The 18,707-nt window shown below is 32.5% G+C and overlaps 1 protein-coding gene across 2 annotated transcripts in view; it reads right to left on the bottom strand.

The window, feature by feature from the left end:
- The window catches only part of LOC142623737 (uncharacterized), a 47,403-nt gene extending 42,395 nt beyond the window's left edge, over positions 1-5,008 (bottom strand). For both annotated transcript variants that reach the window (XM_075797196.1, XM_075797197.1), the window contains exons 1-3: positions 4,534-5,008; positions 4,341-4,437; positions 1,658-3,957 (exon numbers count right to left, since the gene is read on the bottom strand). In XM_075797196.1, the coding sequence (XP_075653311.1) occupies positions 1,658-3,957; positions 4,341-4,437; positions 4,534-4,817 (2,681 nt within the window). In that variant the 5' untranslated portion in view covers positions 4,818-5,008. The remainder of the gene's footprint in view (positions 1-1,657; positions 3,958-4,340; positions 4,438-4,533) is intronic.
- Positions 5,009-18,707: the final 13,699 nt, after the last annotated feature.

Here is an 18,707-nt window from a genome sequence, read left to right as displayed (position 1 = left end):
CCATCAAGTCTTACCAGTCCTTCATCACTGCTTCTAATTTTACAAAACTTACATTCCATGTGCCATGAGCCTTATATAGCTCAATTGGCACTTCCTGGTGTTTGCAATAAAGATGTCCAAGGTTCAAATTCCCGTCCATCAACTATCAAATTATCAAAAAATATAAATGTATATTATATGCACTTTGTTTTAGTCCTAGAGTCCTACTTAATCGAAATCCTTTGGGTTCTAGAACATCCCACCAAATTTCTAACCTAACATTAACTGCACTTCTAGTTCCATCCACTAAAACTATATCATTTGCAAAAGAAAAAACATACACCGAAGGACCTTCTCTTGAATCAATTGGTGAGCTCGTCCATCACTAATATGTAGAGATATGGACTTAATGTTGAACATCGGTGCTTAATAGCAAGCTCCATCCAGAAGGCCACAAATTGGCAATCATCTTCTTTGTACGTCAACACCCATAAATTTGTTTAATTGGAAGCCTATATCTTCTTTGCACGTCTACACCTATAAATTTGTTTAATTGGAAGCCTATATCTTCTTTGCACGTCTACACCTATAAATTTGTATAATTGGAGGCCTATATCTTGTGTCCACACCAATCTTTCATACTATTTTAAGCAGGCTAGAAATATCTTTGTATCAGCTTGAGGGGGAGTGTTGGAATATATAATATAGTTCAATGTATTACTTTTTTATTTTGCCACTCATAAGGGATACATGTATTTACCCATTAATGACTATTTAAGAGTAATAAAATATCCATTAGGGTACATTAGAAACCCCAACAAAGAGAGAGTTTGAATCTTGACATTTTCAACAATTATGCTACCTAATATTAGTAGTACCCAAAAACTTAAATAGAAATAGTTGATTATAAAGAAATTCCACAATTAATGGTTCCACATTCAGAGAATTCCATATAGCATTAAAATGGATGTCAGAAATGTGCATTTAGCCATGTCTACAAATGATGAGAGGTAAGTATAAGTTGATGTCATCAAAACCTAAGAATCCATTCATTACTGTGTAATTAAACTACAATTTTCAATTTAATTTTTCTAAAAATTGCCACATATCAAAATCATACTAAGGAATATCCAATAAAAATAAAAACAAATTTGAAATTAAAAGTTACAGCATTAAGTTTTTTTTTTCTTGATATAAGTACCTAAAGCAAGTTTCATTATGGTTTGAATAATTGTTAAATGATTAAATTAACCACTTTTTAATAAGTTAACCTTTTGAGACAAGTGATACATCATAGTATCAGAGTAAGTTAAACTTTTGAGACAAGTGATATATCATGGTATCAAAGTAAGCGGTCCAAAGTTCAAACAATGTCTCCACTCTACCTCCAAGATATCAAGTTAAAAACTATTATGTTGACCCTCACTTATTAAGGGGGAGTGGGGCCTATACATGAGATGAAGAATTAGAACAATTGTTAAATAATTAAATTCGCTATTTAGTAACAGCTTAAGTTTTAGGTACAAGTGGTAACTTATCAATTATAATATAAAAATAAAATCAATAATGCAAATGAACATGATGTAGAGAAGAAAATAACTAGAAATAACAGATAGGGCATTGCTGAGTTCATCTGAGCAACAATCAAGTAAAGCAAAACTAGATACAAAAATTGTACCTGACAGATGATAAGCGGACTATCATGGGTTTTAATGCCAAAACATCACTTTGTTGCTTCTCTGCTAAGTCCTCCAAATTAACTTCAACTTGACTTTGTTGTTTCTCTGCTAAGTCCTCCACATAAGCATCTAAACCAATAACCCGCAGATATAAGTCAAGTGAAACACACCCTTCAGATACATACTTTTCATTATCTAATTTGGGAATATCAATCATCTGAGGCTCTTTCAACAAGAGATGTTTCTTTTCTGCATCATCAGAACCCAGGGACCCAGTCAATGATACCAGATCAGATCTGGACGTTGGCCAAACAGCAACTTCAATGTTATGAAGATCAAACACAAGGTGAAAATCATCCTGATTAACTACATGATTTATGTCTTTATTCAAACCATCAAACTCTTTTCCCAATGATATATGGATATGAGAACCAGCTATAAATATTCCAAGTTCAATGTGTTTTTCAGGAATTCTAAGCAAGGCTGTCTTCATTCCCCTACCATTGAACTTGTATTTACTATCCTCGCGGATTTCTGGTTGAACATTAACTCCTCTTGGTGAACATGAAAGAACCATTGCTCTCACATTGTCCTTAGTCCTACTAAGAGTGTCTTGTACCTGCCTAAGAAGCAGAGATAATGATAGTAATGATGAAAATCCCAAAGCCAAATTCAACTTTCCTAGTATCAAACTGCATTTCCAAAATCCAGAATCTTGATTCTTGAGGACTGGATATGTCAAAGAGCTTTTGATCTCACAGATAAGGCATGGATTCTCTGAATACTGAATATCACGTTCTTCAAATTCTAAGCAAGCTCTTCTCCATCTCAACCACATTTCCCTCAGAATATTGTTCAGGATCAGTATGCAAGTACCTTCAACATCATCAGCAGCAACGGTATTACTAATTTCTGAAAAGACAAATGATTGTGGTGGCTCACCCCACAAAATAGATTTAAGATCATCAACTCTTTCCATCCTATGCCCTTCCACAGAATTAGGATAACTTTTTGAACTGCTTTCCCCGTCAGAGGCTTCCATAAAAGATGATGATGAGTTAACCTTCAATTGCCCACAGGATAGAAGGACAGAATGTTCACAAGTGTTTTGTACATATACTAATAACAATTTTTCAATTGAAAGACAGAATGAGAGGGAATTGGAATATGAGATCCCAATATGTGATTCTAACCTCTCGTTCACAGAAGGTTGACATTCATTCATTTGACAAATAGTAATTACAAGTCTCCCAAGGTTCAAAACGAAGCAACTGCGTGCATAGGGGTCTTCAAAGACGGTTCCACAATCTCCACCATTTCTTTGATCTTGCGCCAAAACTTTCCTCAAACGTAAGAATTTTTCAATGGCATGGAATACATTGCATATGAGTTTCAAAATACATGCTAGTAGTTCAACAATCTTGCAAAGAAACCTGAAGTGACTAGTGACAACAGATTCCATGCTAGTATCTCTGACACTATGAACATTCAAAGCTGCTCTGTAACGGGCAATTCGCCGCGCCCGTGCAATAGCTTCAGCAGGCAGCTCTTTCTCAGTATCACAGATCACCTTCCAATGGTATTTGATAGAACTCAAGAACGTTTTTCCCTTGGACATCTCAGTACAGGATCTTTCTAAAAAGTGATCAGAAGGATATCCAACCAATGACAAGAAATGCTCATAAGCATTGACATAACGTAGCCAAAGACAAACAACAACAACTAGTTTATGGAATGATATTCTAGGAGCAGAAGACACATGGCCAAATTTTCTTGCAGCTAATTGCCATAGTTGTCTACCATCTCTAGCAGGCTTGGATTCAATAGATGATATTTTACCCATTGCTGAATACATAGAAAGATCAGCTGGTGAAAAAAACAAGCTTAATTTTGGAACCCTAAGATCGAAGTCCACAAGCTGAAGATCATCCAATTTAATATAAGTGAACATATCTGTTGAAAGCAAAACACGGTTTATCCAATCTCCTCTCTTGAAGCTAATCTCAAAACCATTGCCACTGACAGTACAAGAAATCTTTTTCAAAGGTAGAAAAATTGCACCACAAAGCCCTCTAAAAAGACAGCCATGTGTACGATACTGAGATTCTGCATTAAGCTCCTTCATTTCCGATGCACATGTAAACCAATCATTTAAAACAGGGAACTGCACTTGCAGTCTAATATCACACATTTGAAGCCGACAATGTTTGAGTATAAGATTCCAAAAAGATGTTCTAAACTGACTTCTTGAAGAACTGGTGGGAAAGATCCTTTCAAGGGCACCATGCAAAGCACTACCCTGAAGTCAAATAAAAGCATCAGCAGTAATGATCAATGCACACAGCTTTCACCCACATGTTTTATAAATAAATTTTTATTTTTTTTAAATAATTCGATAGTTGGGGGAGGGGAGATTTGAACCTGAACGTCTCTGCACCCACATAGGTGAGTGAAAGAGAAGAATTGCTATATGTTAAGTATACTAGCAAGTATGAAAACTCTCTCAACATTCAATAGCTCATTCTCAAGAACATGACACTAGTTATATTTCTCAAGAAGCTTTAATTACTCACTATAGCTCACTCATTACTTCAATTATTATATATATCATACCAATAGTGTAAATGTAACATATTTTATTCTCTAAAGAATTAAAGAAACATAGCAATGTAATGCAAATACCTCAGGATCAAGCATAGAAAGGCTCTTCTTCATATCCTCTAAAAACGTATCCTTTGCTTTCCCAACCTTTATCGAATACCTTTCTTCATTCAAATCCCTTCAAGTAAAAAAATTCCCAAAATATCATTCACATTTCACACAATTGAAAGCGCGCGCGCGCGCACAGAGAGAGAAAAAAAGTGCAATGACTCACCCGGCTGATAGTGTGACATTGACGCCGCGAACTTCGATTGCGAAGGCGGTTTCAGACCAGCTCGAGAACCGTATGCTGAGCGATTCGACGGTGACGTCTTTGAAACAAAAGCGAGCGGGATCGTCGACGATGAGCTCGTTGAGAACCGAAGTGTTGAACCGCAGGTTCTTGGCGACCGCCTGAGAATTTATGAACCCTAATTTGACTTCCAGTTCCGGCTCGTCTCGCAGCCATGGCAGCAACAGAGCCGCTAGTCTCCGTCGGACTATGCTGTCCAAGAACATTTTCTTGAATAAGAGTCCAATTCAGAAGCTCAGGAAATCAATTCTTTGAGTATGATCATGGTTCTTCAAAGCTGAAACAAACAGGAAAAAGTATTTGAACCCTAACTTTCTTTTTTGCTAAAACGTCAGTGCAATTTATAAGAGTGAGTGAGTGAATCGGCGGGAAAGTGACTGGAGAGAGGAAGGGATATACAACAGTCACCGAATATATATGTCTTGTGGACGGGACAATTGGGCAAGCAATCTTTTATCCTTTAATTTATTCGTGTCCAAACTTTTCAATTTTTTTTTCAATTTGATCCTTTGAGTTTCAAAAATAGCAATTTTTTTAAAGATTTTATCATTTTAATCCTTCAAACCTGTCTTCTTTCCCAATTTAGTACATAGAGTTTTAAAAGTTTGTGAAATGTGACTCTCTCTTTTTTCAATCACAAAAATACAATTTACTTACTATAAGTTTTGTGGATAATCATTTCATTCCACTCAGTTTAAAGTTCGTCATTTTAATTTATTAACTTTGACAACGTTGTTATTTTAATCTTTTTGTCTATTGTTGTTTGAAATACACTAATATCTTTCTCTTTTTATGGTATGAAATAGTTTCATTTTAAGAGTGTTTAAGGCATTTTTCAAATAGCAATTGATAGAATGACTAAGTTGACAGTGACCTCGTTTTAATTAATGTGTAGTTTTCAAATCACATAAACTTTTTTTTTTTTAGTAAATGAGTTCATTCACATGACATTTAGTATCCAAATTAACATTCAAAACAACTTGAATCATTTTACCAACGTTAAGGTTTCGTACTAAGAACACAATAGTGTTAGGGGTTTCTCAAGAGAATTCAACTAGAATTTTGAATATAAAGATTAAGGGAATAGATTTCAAGGGTTATTATTTGGTCTGATTGTGATTGAGTGCAAAAGTGTGAAATATGTGATTTTGGATATATTCGCGAGGAAAAATGGCTTAAAGGATTGATGGTAACGCAATGGGACTTTGGAATGGAAAAGGGAGGGTTAATGGTAGAAGGCATTAAAATGGTTTGAGTGTATGGATGAGAATGGGTTATGACTACTTTGAGAGAGTTGCCATCTCCAATTGAGAATTGAGATATCTTCGAGGAGGTTTCTTCCTCCAAGTAAAAGACAATAAAGTCTAAGAACAATTTGGCACTTCATTCAATGAATAGGAAACATATTACAATTGGTTATTTATATAGAATCATAAACCCCTCTCACATGACCTCATCTCAATAATTCTATTATTTATCATATGCAACTAATAATTTCAGCATATGTTTTTATTATTAACACATATTAACACATGTTCAATGTGATAGGCATGCTAGGGATTTTTAAAGTTTAAGGATATTTTAACCATTTTCAAGATTGTAGGGTAAATCTATAATTTTGGAGGTTTTCAAATGAAATTTTTGTCAATTTGGAGGATTGAAGGTGTTTCAGTTATTTTGTATATTTTAAGGGTGTTTATATTAATTTGGAGGTTTTAGAGATATTTCCTAGTTGAGGAGCCATTAGAATTTAATTTTATATTTATATATACATATTCCAAAAGGAAGATTGATGTGGTACGTATATGTGTGATCGTTATTCACTTAAATATTTTTTTCATACGACCTTGAAAAAAAATCTATATTTTCAAGTAGTCCAAGTCTAGTTCTACACTTAACCATTATGTGTGCGAGCCTAAGTTTTGCATTTTACCTTTATATTAGCGTACCCCAATGATTAAGTAAAATAAAAAACTAACTCCAATGATGTTCTCGAGCCTATTTGCACCAAGCTAAAATAAAGCATAATTAACATCCCGTATAATTTAACTTTGTACACTTAATTCATGTGTCAACACAATATCATATTCATAATTAAATTCATCTATTATTGTTCATGGGAAAGATGTACCATATGCTTTCAAGTTTCAACCCATAATCATAGCATTCAAACCCATAGGTACAGTGATTCGGGACCATGCAGGAGCAGTCATCACAGCCCTCGGTCAGCATATACACCTGCCATTGGGTCCCTTGGAAGCTGAAGCAAAGGCTATGGATGTAGCGGTTTCGTTTGCATGGGATGTTGGCGTACAAGATAGTATTTTTGAAACTGACTCCCACGTGATCTCTACTGCTCTGTTGGGCTCCACCATACCACCTGCTACAGTGAATGATGTCATTGAGAGCATCCAGCACAAGTTGCATGAGTTTAGAAATGTAAGAGTCCAACATGTGGGACGACTGGGAAATAAGTCTGCCCATGCATTGGCACAACATGCAAAGGGTATTCATGGTTTTATCACTTGGATGGAGGAAAGTCCTCCAATAATTGAATCTCTAGTACTTCAAGAAGCAATGTACTTATCCCTTACGTAATAAAAAATTTTCAGTCTTTCCTATCAAAAAAAAAAAAAAAAAAATCCATACAATTACAACAGGTGGAAATTTGACTTCCAGTTCCGGCTCTTCTCGTAGCCATGGCAGCAACAGAGCCGCTAGTCTCCATCAGATTATGTTGTTCAAGAACATTTTCTTGGATAGAGTCCAATTTAGAAGCTTAGGAAATCAATACTTTGTGTATGATCATGGTTCTTGAAAGCTTTCTTGGGAAACAAACAGGAAAAGTATTTTACCCAAAACAAAATTTTTTTGCTAAAACTTTTGTGCAATCTATGTGAGTGAGTGAGTGAGTGAATCGGCAAGAGTAACTAGAGAGAGGAAGGGATATGCAATAGTCACCGAATATATATAAGTCCTGTGATTTGGACAATTGGGCAAGTAATCTTTTATCCTTTAATCTATTCATGTCCAAACTTTTAGATTTTTTTCAATTTGATCCTTTGAGTTTCAAAAATAGCAATTAAATTTTAAAGATTTTATCATTTTAATCCTTCAAATTTGTCTTCTTTTCCCATAGAGTTTTAAAAGTTTGTGAAATGTGACTTTTTTTTTCGATTACAAAAATACAATTTACTCCCTATAAGTTTGGTGAATAATCATTTTATTCCACTCAGTTTAAAGTTCGTCATTTTAATTCATTAACTTTGATAACATTGTCATTTTAATCTTTCTATCTATTGTTGTTTGAAATACACCAGTAACTTTTTCTTTTTATAGTATGAAATAGTTTTGTTTTAAGAGTGCTAAAGGTGTTTTTCAAATGCCAATGGATGGAATGACTTAAAACAACAGCAACGTCATTATAATGTGTAATTTTCAAGCCATATAAACTTTTTTATTGCAAATGAGTTCCTTCACATGACATTTATAGTATCCAAATTAACATTCAAACCAACTTGAATAATTTTACCAGCGTTAAGGATTCGTGTTAAGAACACAATAATGTTTGGGGTTTCTCAAGGGAATCCAACTAGAATTTTGAATTTAAAGATTAAGGGAATATGGTTTCAAGGGTTATTTAGTATGATTGTGATTGAGTGCAAAAGTGTGAAATATGTGATTTTGGATAGATTTGTGAGGAAAAATGGCTTAAGGATTGAAGGTAATGCAATGGGATTTTGGAATGGAAAATGGAGGGTTAATGGTAGAAGGAATTAAAATGGTTTGAGTGTATGCATATGGATGAATTCAAAGATGGAATGGGTTGTGACTACTTTGAGAGAGTTGCCTTCTCCAATTGAGAATTGAGATATCTTCGAGAAGGTTTCTTCCTCCAAGTAAAAGACAATCAAGTCTAAGGACAATTTAGCACTTATTCAATGAATAGGAAACATGTTACAATTGGTTATTTATAGAACCATAGATCCTTTTGGCTCAAATGACCACATCTCAGTAATTCTATTATTTATCATGTGCAACTAATAATTCCAAGATGTGTTTTTATTATTAACACACATCTTCAATGTGATAGGCATGCTAGAGATTTTTTTAAGTTCGAAGATATTTTAGTCATTTTCAAGATTGTAGGGTAAATCTATAATTTTGGAGGTTTTTCAAATGATATTTTGGTCAATTTAGGGGATTGAATTTGCTTCAGTTATTTTGTATATTTTCAGGGGTATTTATATTAATTTGGAGGTTTTAGAGATATTTTCTATAGGAGCCATTTGAATTCAATTATATATATATATACACACACACACACTCCAAAAGGAAGATTGATTTGGTATCTATGTGATAGTTTATTGACTTAAATATTTTTCATATGACCTTAAAAAAAAGCTATATTTTCAAGTAATCCTAATTTTTTTTTTTTTTTTTTTTTGAGAAGAAAGTAACACGAATCTTTTTTTTTTTTTTTTTGGCTAAAGAAAGTAATCCGATTTTAGTTCTAAACTTAAACATTATGTGTATGAGCCTAAGTTTTGCATTTTACATCTATATTAGCATACCCCAATGATTAAGTAAAATAAAAAATTAACCCCAATGATGTTCTCGAGCCTATTTGCACCAAGCTAAAATCAAGCATAATTAACATCCCATATAATTTAACTATGTACACTTAATTCATGTGTCAATACAATATCATATTCATAATTAAATTCTTGTTCATGGGAAAGATGTACCATATACTTTCAAGTTAACCCATAATCATAGCTATCAAACTCATACAATTACAAAAGGTGGAAATTTGATTATGTAATGTTTGAGATCGATTGATTATAACCCAAAGGCACAACTTGAGAAACTAGCTTTAGTCAAACTATTTTGGTGCAACTCATATTATACTTTTACCCTAACTAACCAAATAATGAAGATTAGATAAACATCCGAGAGGAAAGTCATGAGTTTTAGGTCCACTTTAAAATAATTACAAATCATATAGCTTGACCATCACCCACTGCATCTATTAAATTTGTTAATACAATATCTAATTAGCAAATGGATTGATCCTATAGTTGGATTGGCAACTCTTATTGATATAATCAAAGCCAAGGGTGTTTTAGCGATTAGCAATCCATAATGTTCCATTTTAGAAATCAATGCATCAAACAAATAAACAAATTACACATTGACCTTAGTTTTTCTTTGATTTAGATATTCCGTACCCCATATTCATTGGATATTAGATTGAATTGACTGATTTGGTGTTGTGTGGGTGTCTATTGAATGTCACGTAAGAGAGAGAGAGAGAGAGAGAGAGAGAGAGAGAGAGAGAGAGAGAGAGAGAGAGAGAGAGAGAGAGAGAGAGAGAGAGAGAGATATATATATATATATATATATATATATATATATTCAAATTATATTTGTAAGGACAAGATTTGGTTTATAAGTCAATTAAGACCCAAAGAGCCCAATACAATAAATTTGTAGAGAATGGGTCGAAAACTAGGCTCTAGTAGAATGAACAATGTTCAATATGAACTAAAAATGATATGAAAACAGAGAAAAGTAAGCTTTTTGCAAAAGAATCCTTCCTCGGCCAAGTCTGAGGTGAACGGGTCTTGAATATATATCTTTTAGACTTGATTACAATTTCAACTCTCGTTGTTACAATATTTTTTCTACAGATTCTTAGATAGATCCCCTTATAAAAGGCTTCTTTCTCTCTTATATTGTCTTCCTCTTTTCATCTCCACCCTCCACATGTAGGTCAAGTTGCTGAGTTTGATCCTTGTCTCATCAGCACCTTCCTGAAATCTTTGGGAGTAGTTGTAAGGCTGAATATCACTGTTCAAGTATCACTTCCACATTAATGTGACTAGAGAGTTAGTTGCAGAGCATTCAATGTGGTGGTAACAACTTTCTCTTAGATATTTTTTAGTTTCTCTTTGTCCTATGTTTTCATGATGTTTATCCTTATCAATAGAATCCTCTGGAGTGTTGCTCTTGATGGCAGACCACACCTTCTGATCTCTACTTTGATTAGCCGAGGAGGCATTCCTCCTTGGACTACCTTCCCAGATTCTTATAGTCATAAAATTTTCATAACCCACTAATTCATACCCCTTCACCAACGTCTATTTGTCCTCAGACTACTAAGTGTCCTCGGACAAGGCCCACTACACATTTCTGGACCTTTTATCCCGACAATATTCTCTCTCTCTCTCTCTTTTATTTTTTTATTTTAATTTTTTTGGATATACACATTAATTTACTCTTTATTTCTTTTTTCTTTTTTCTTTATTGGGTTTTTAATGATTTATTTATATCAGACTTTTTGTCTTTTACATGTCATTAACTCACTTAGAACCAAAAAAAAAAAAAAAAAACCTAAATAGGACACGTGGCAAAAATTAGACAACAATTGAAATCCAATTTAGAACCTAATTGGTTTTTCTATTAACTTTTCCTACTAATATATATGTGTGTATGTGTGTGTTAGTATGTAGAAGTTGTGCTATTGATATTAGCATGGGCTATTAAACATATAGGACATTAGTTTGACCAGATTATTTAGAGGTACTAAAATAATTTTTTCTTGTAATTTTCATGATATATATATATATATATATATATATATATATATATTAGTTATGTAAAGTTTCTCATTATATTGTTATTATGTATATAATTTTGAAAATCATTATTGGATATTGCATATACAATATTAATTCACAATCATTGCACATGAATTCCTATTGATTACAACACAAAATTAAAAGAATAGATTAGTCCGATAGTATCTTCTAAATCGAATGGGGATGGGTGCATGAGATTGTTTAGCTCAATTACAATTTTTAAGGTTCAAGATCTTCACATACAAAATATATGAAAAATATGCTCATTAGTTTAGAGAAAAAAACAACAGCAAAAGTCTAAACAATTTAATTTGTATGGAAAGCTAACAAAAGGAAAATCCAATTTTGATTTTGATTTAACTTTCTCTAAGTTTTGGTTATATATATATTACCTAGTTAGTAATGGACCACACATAGTCATTGTATATTACATAAATTAATATGTAATCTCATACATATATACGGGTATAATTAAAAATAATCATAATTACATGGTTTAAATTATACATTTTTTTAAAGAAAATGTTGAAATTATGCATTGTATTGGGTTACACCATTTTTAAACCATAGATTTCTAAAATATGTAATAGTTTCTCATTATATATATATAATCATAATTTATAATTTAATTGGATTTAGTTTTTTTGGTTTTTGCACCCAATAATTCATTTGCCACAAATTTTTTAAAAAAAAATTAGATGGCCACGTGGCGTAAAATTGGACTCCAATTGAAATTCAATTTAGAATCTAATTGGATTTGAACTCTTTAATTTTTACACTCAATAATTCACTTTGTACAAAAAAATAAAATAAATAAATAGGATACACGGCGCACAATTAGACTCCAATTGAGATTCTAATTTGAATTTCTCTGATCTTAGAGGTGACAATTAGTATTCGCGTGTTGGGCTAATGTTGTGTTAACTCATGAGTATCCGACTATATGAGTCAACATTAACCCAACATATTTATTAAACAGGTTAAGATTTCTCAACCCTAACACGACCTATTTATTAAATTGGTCAGTTTTGTCGACTAGTTTATTAGATTTTCTTAAAATAAAAAAAAAAACAAAAAAAAACAAATTTTAGCATTAACCAAATTGAAATGAATTATAAAAAACCAAAACAAATAAATATTTTTAATATAAAATTCCTAATGAATAACTGCATAACAAATAATCATTCAAAACTAAAGCATATCCCAATATCACAAATAATCAATCATAATATGTCAAAGAAAATAAATTACAACAACTAATAAGTTTATATACCCAGGATTTGAAGGTGTGGGGACTAAAATGACCTAAGTAAGTATTTGGGCATCGGGCTTTGTTGATGGGCGCTAGTTTGTTTTAGACTAAAAGTCTCTTAGAACTGTAGCTCGGCCCATGAGTCGAGAGTCCGAGGATTCGTCCGAGGACGAACATCTCCTCGGACAGACCCACGATGACCCTGGGATTCGCCAAAAAAATCAAGGCAGAGTTCCGGAAAAACCGTTAGTTAAGAGGGGGATTTAAGCACCCTCCAGACGCAACGGTGCGGGGGAAATATCTTAGAAAAAGGCTGCTACCTCCACATTAAAGACCCTGCACCTACCTCCCTGGCCGCATTAATGGGGGAGTGACCCCTGAATAGTAGAAGTCAGCATTCTTGCTATAATTTAAAGACTTCCAAAGGGTGGTGGATGGGACAGGTGTCTAATAGGGTGATTTGTGTGACACATGAATAAAGAAGGAAGAAGAAGAAGTATTTAAGGAGGAAAGAGGGCAAAGAAAGGAGAGAGACAAATATTAAGAACTGTGACCTTTGAGGAAAAAAAGAGAAATAATATATAATTTGTCCTTGGCTTACGTCCGAGGAAGTTTATTTTGTCTCGTTTGTTTTTTATTTGCAAACACTGTAATATTTTAGCCTGTTCATCAAGTTTCAAATATCACTAAACTAGATTGCGAGCCCACACTCTACAAATTTCATTGTTTAAGGCTCATTGGGCCTGAACCCACGTGTGTTTTTGGGTCCAGACGCAATTGTGCACTTACAGAAGGGTATATTGATAAAATGTCATTTAATTAAACAAATCAAACGGGTTCCATGAATTGAACACTAACCCAACCCATTTATTAAACGGGTCAGTCGTGCCAACTCGAATATAATACTAACCCTTTAAGTTTCAACCCATAACTTACTAATTTCATGTCGTGTTGGGTTCATTGATCGTGTCCAATTTTGCCACCCCTATTTTAGCTTTGCCTATTAAAAATAATATATATAAAACTTACACATTTGAATAATTTTTAGTTACACCAAAATATGGCACATAAATATAAAATCATTCAAACTCTTTTTTCTTCTAATTTTATATATAGAGTTAGATATATGATTAGGTTTTTTTTTTATGGTTTATTTATGACTCCTCATTTTCTACACTGAATTAACTCACTTGACAAAAAAATTAAAAAAACTTAGATTAGATGGGACACGTGGCACAAAATTAAACTCTAATTGAAATCTAATTTTCACGCTGAATTAATTCACTTGACACAAAAATTTAAAAACTTAGATTAGATAAGGCATGTGGTGCAAAATTAGACTATAATTGAATTCTAATTTGAAATTTAATTTGATTTTCTCTCAGTTTTAACTATATATATATATAGTGCAAAATTAGACTATAATTGAATTCTAATTTGAAATTTAATTTGATTTTCTCTCAGTTTTAACTATATATATGAGGAACCTCAATTATGACTGGATTAGTCATTTTAGGGTATAGTTAAACCTATGTGAGCTCGGAGACGTTGACTCACAATGTGTCTTTACAATGATGTCATGAATTTTAGTGTGTCTTTGTCATTTTAATTAGGCTATAGCGCGAATTTGGTTAGCACTTTTCTTTAGGTCATTACAAGATGTTTCAAGGTGCTTTTGATTTTATTTTTTAATTAAGAGATATAGACATTTTTATTTATTAATTTGCAACACATCAACTTGGATATGTGTTGATAACAAATATGGTAGTAATGGTACATACTCTAACCAAAGAACCTTCGTCTTACCTTCCCCCCTCCAAAAAAAGAAAGGTATGCTAGGCATGTTGCAAGCAACCTTATTGTGTTTCTTCCCTACATGTTGCACGTCTTACCACTTGAAATTTCTCACTTCATTAATGATGCAACTTTTTTATATACAAAATCTTTGATTCTCACGCATTTGTTGTGGATTTATTGTATTTGCGATTATAATGCTATCTTTACTTTAAAAAAAAAAAAAGATTATAATGCTATCAAGGTCCTTTTATTCAGAGTCTAACACAAGGCAAGCCCAATAATTATTAGGTCCTTTATTTCATTTACCTTTTCATATTGTGCATGGCCCAAGCCTATATAAAATTATTGGGGATTTAGAATGAGCGTAATTTGGAGGGCAAGAGAGAGCTTATTTTGAGCTTACTTATTGGATGGAAGAGGTTCTGCAAATTAGTGGGTTTTTAGCACTTGCAAAACCCATAAGTCCATGAGCAAGCCCACATGCAAGCCATAAACTCAAGTAAAGCTAATCTGAAAATTCGTTGGATTACCTTGATTCTTGACCTATTTATTTCCACCCATGTAAAAATTTACCTGTCATCATGTATTGCTAATCAACGTGATCCCTTAAATTAAGGGATCAATTCTTTCCAAAAAAGTAAATAGAAACTTTTTTGGCTAACCAAATCACCTAAAATTATAATTACCACCCACGTGATCACTATATGCAAATATAAGTTGTTGTGGGAAGAGGGGGTCAGGATCGGGATTCAAGTATTCAGAAAAAAGTTTCACATACATATATACTTAGATTAAACTATAGTAGATTTTTATCTCAAACAATAAATAAAATTTTTTTTAAAACCTAAAATTCGCATCAAACCATATTGTTGCATCCTTTCTTCTCAAAAAAAAAAATTGTTGCATCCTGTCTTTCTCAAAAAATCACGAGATAGACTAGAAGCTTTTGACAATTTCTTTGAAATTTTCAATCCACATGCAACAAGTCCTTCACAGATGTAGATCACGATGCAAAGATTTGGTTGGAAGTTACACACACATATTATTTGGGTTATGTCGGTGATTAGGCGATGAAATGGAGTTGAGTTGGTTTTTAAATTGAGGTGGTAAGTTTTGTTTAGTCCAACTAAGTTACATTGTAACAATTATACCTTAACCCATTAAAACATTTTGTACATGGGAAGGTATCAATTTAATTACAAAACATTTGGCATGTTATTTGAGAGTTAAATAAATATGAATGCAAAAATATATATATATATATATATATATATATATATATATATATATATATATATATATCCTTTTATAACAACATTACTATATATATATATACACTAGATTAAGTTAAAGTAGAATTTCTATCTTATATATATAAAAAAAAAAAATATATATATATATATATATATATATATATATATATCTCTCTTGAATAAAATTAGAGGAATAGACATTTAAAGGTAAACAAAAGGCTAGGGATAATTACAGATTACCCACCTGTGGTTTAGCCCAAATTAAACTTATCCACCTGTGGTTTTATTTTTGACATTTTACCCACCTGCAGTTTATTCCGTCTATGCTCCGTAACCCACCTCTAATTTTTCCGTTACTCTAACACGTTTCATCAAAAAAATCAAACAAGAAATCAGATCAAACGCTCCTCTCCCACACACTCTTTACGCTTGCTCACCCACTTGGGATCTTAGATGCTACACCCACTTAATTTATTAGACCGAGAATCATTTGGGTTTTGATCGTGCAAGGAAACTAGATTGCCTAATCTAAAAGTGAAACCTTTCTAGACAATTCCAATAATGCACCTGCTCAAAAAAAAAAATTTTCCAGAAACACCAAATTAAATTGAAGTAACAACATGGAATTTCCCAAATCACAAACCCCCTTGCAATAAACCCCACAACAATCAAAAACCCCAAACGGAAAAGGAAACTGAATTTCCTAATCAAAAACCACAAACACTTTTACATCAAACCCCAGAAAATTCAAACCCTAAAAAAAATTATCAAGAGAAACCCAAACAAAATATTTCCCCCACAATCAACGAAAAACCCCAATATGAAACCCTAATATTCAAGTAACAATATTGAGTTTTTCAAAAGAATCAAAACAGGAAAAAAATAAAATCACAAACCCCAGAAAAAATAAAATAAAAAATAAAAAATAAAATAAAATCAAACAATAAAGAAAACCAAAACCAAAACGGAAAAGAAAAGTATAGTCTAGAAATTGCTTATATGAGTACACTTACAGCCCATTGGTGTGGAAGCCTCTGCCCTTCAATCGACCTGGACCAAAATCAAATTTTCCATCTGCAATGAACAAGAAGAAGAGATTAAACATTTTTTTTAAGAAAAGAAAAGATTTTTAACCTATTCATGTCAAGGGAGATACATTTTGTAAAATAATCAGTGTGGGCTTACCATCACATCCAAATCCAAGTTCTTCAGCCTGAACAAAAGCAACAAGTGAAAGAGATCAATCCTGTTTGTGGAGCATCTAAGATCCCAAGTGGTTGAGCAAGCATAGAGAGTGTGTAGGAGAGGAGTGTTTGATCTGATTTCTTGTTTGATTTTTTGATGAAACGTGTTAGAGTAATGTAAAAATTAGAGGTAGGTTACGGACAATAGACAGAATGAACCACGGGTGGATAAAGTGTCAAAAATAAAACCACGGGTGAGTAAGTTAAATTCGGGCTAAACCACAAATGGGTAATCTGTAATTATCCCAAAAGACTATTATAAATACTTTAATAAAAACTTATTAAAACACATTCAATGCTCTTTGATTTGTCATAATTTTAGAGAGATTAAAAAAGGAATGATCCCCCTTGGTGCGGTGGTCACTTTACAAGTATAAATGCTTGTGGGGTGTGGGGGCGAGGGCTGGGGTTCAAGTCTCCAGGAGGGGGTTTCACACACATATACACTTAGATTAAGCTAGAGTAGAAATTCTATCTTGTATGAAAATTAAAAAAAAAAAAAAAAGAAGGAATGGAAGAATATTCTTAATTTTTTTCAATGTCATTCCTTCTTCTTATATAGCTATCTTTCTCTTTCAAACAACTTGCAAAAAGTAACATATTGATGTTTTGGTATAATAGTAAAGAAAGATTATTATGCAGTGAATGCTGAAATCATATTACATATTAGTCTCATCACATGCACTATATATATTTTTTTTTATCTAGTATCATAATTTCCCTTTTTTTAAATTTTGGATAAGTTTGTTTTGAAGACATGGATTAGTAGGAGAGTATCCTGTTTTGTGGCATTTTAAGTGGAGTTGGAAATATATTTTTACTAGGTTGTTCTTAATTTTTTTCCTTTTTTTTTTTTTGAGAATGAAATTTTTTTTCTGTTAAATGTAAAGTTTAGGGGTATTTCTGAACCACATAAAAGTCCAGTCCAAAGAGGTGAATCTTCTTATAAATAGTATAAATTAAAAAAGAGTAATGCTACATATACAAACTATTTTACAATATTTTTATAAACTGCTGATATGACTTTACCATTTTCAAATAGTTATTAGTAAGTAAAATGTAATGTTAGTAATTAACTCAAAAGAAAAAAAGTAATATTAGTAATGGGCTCAAATTAGAACTAATAAGAATTTGTCACATCAATAATTTGTAAAAATATTGTAAAATAATTTGTGACTGTAGTATTACTCATTAAAAATTAAAAAAATTCCATCTTATGATCTTATTTAATCTTATTATTTGGTTAGTAAGAAAGTATTTGAGATTTAAAATAAAAAATTTATTCAAATTATAAAACTTAATCTGAATCCAAAACAAAACAAATCATAGCCTTCGCACTATGATCAAATTTGTTTTATTTTAGAAATTAAGTGAAGGGTGCATTGAAATAAAACTTTTTTTTATATAATTAATTAATTAAAAAAAAAGACCTTGATATTTACCCAATTGGCCCCGAAAAATGCTCCTTGCCACATTTATTTAGTTAACATTACTATTAAGACCAGGTCAAAGGCCTAAATTTTCCTGTTAAATAAAGAAAAGTTATTAGTTATTATAGTCACTCCTCCAATGCCCTGGGCTGTAACCGCGTACCTCCGCTGCCTCCATCTCACTTACACCATTGGTCCTAGGCTCAACGTTTCTAAAGAGTAGCTGGTCATTACATTGTCTTTTGCTTTTCAAATGGCCCACTAGTACGTCAACGTGGCGTGCTGTGATTATCAAATTTTCCAGAAGAACCGTCAAGTTGTAACTGAGAAAACGACCGTGGAAAGAGAAACAGATGAAAAAAAAAAAACCTCAATCTTAGGACCCCCCAAAACCGCCCAACTGAAGTTTCCCGGGAAAACCCATAACGAAAGCGTTTGTTGTGAGAGTTTTCCCAAAACCGTGGGGTCCTCAGAAT

This window comes from Castanea sativa, chromosome 2 (genome assembly GCF_040712315.1).
Source record: "Castanea sativa cultivar Marrone di Chiusa Pesio chromosome 2, ASM4071231v1".
NCBI classification, from domain to species: Eukaryota; Viridiplantae; Streptophyta; class Magnoliopsida; order Fagales; family Fagaceae; genus Castanea; species Castanea sativa.
Note: the sequence above shows the minus strand (reverse complement) of the source record. Positions and strands in the feature narration are given on the sequence as shown.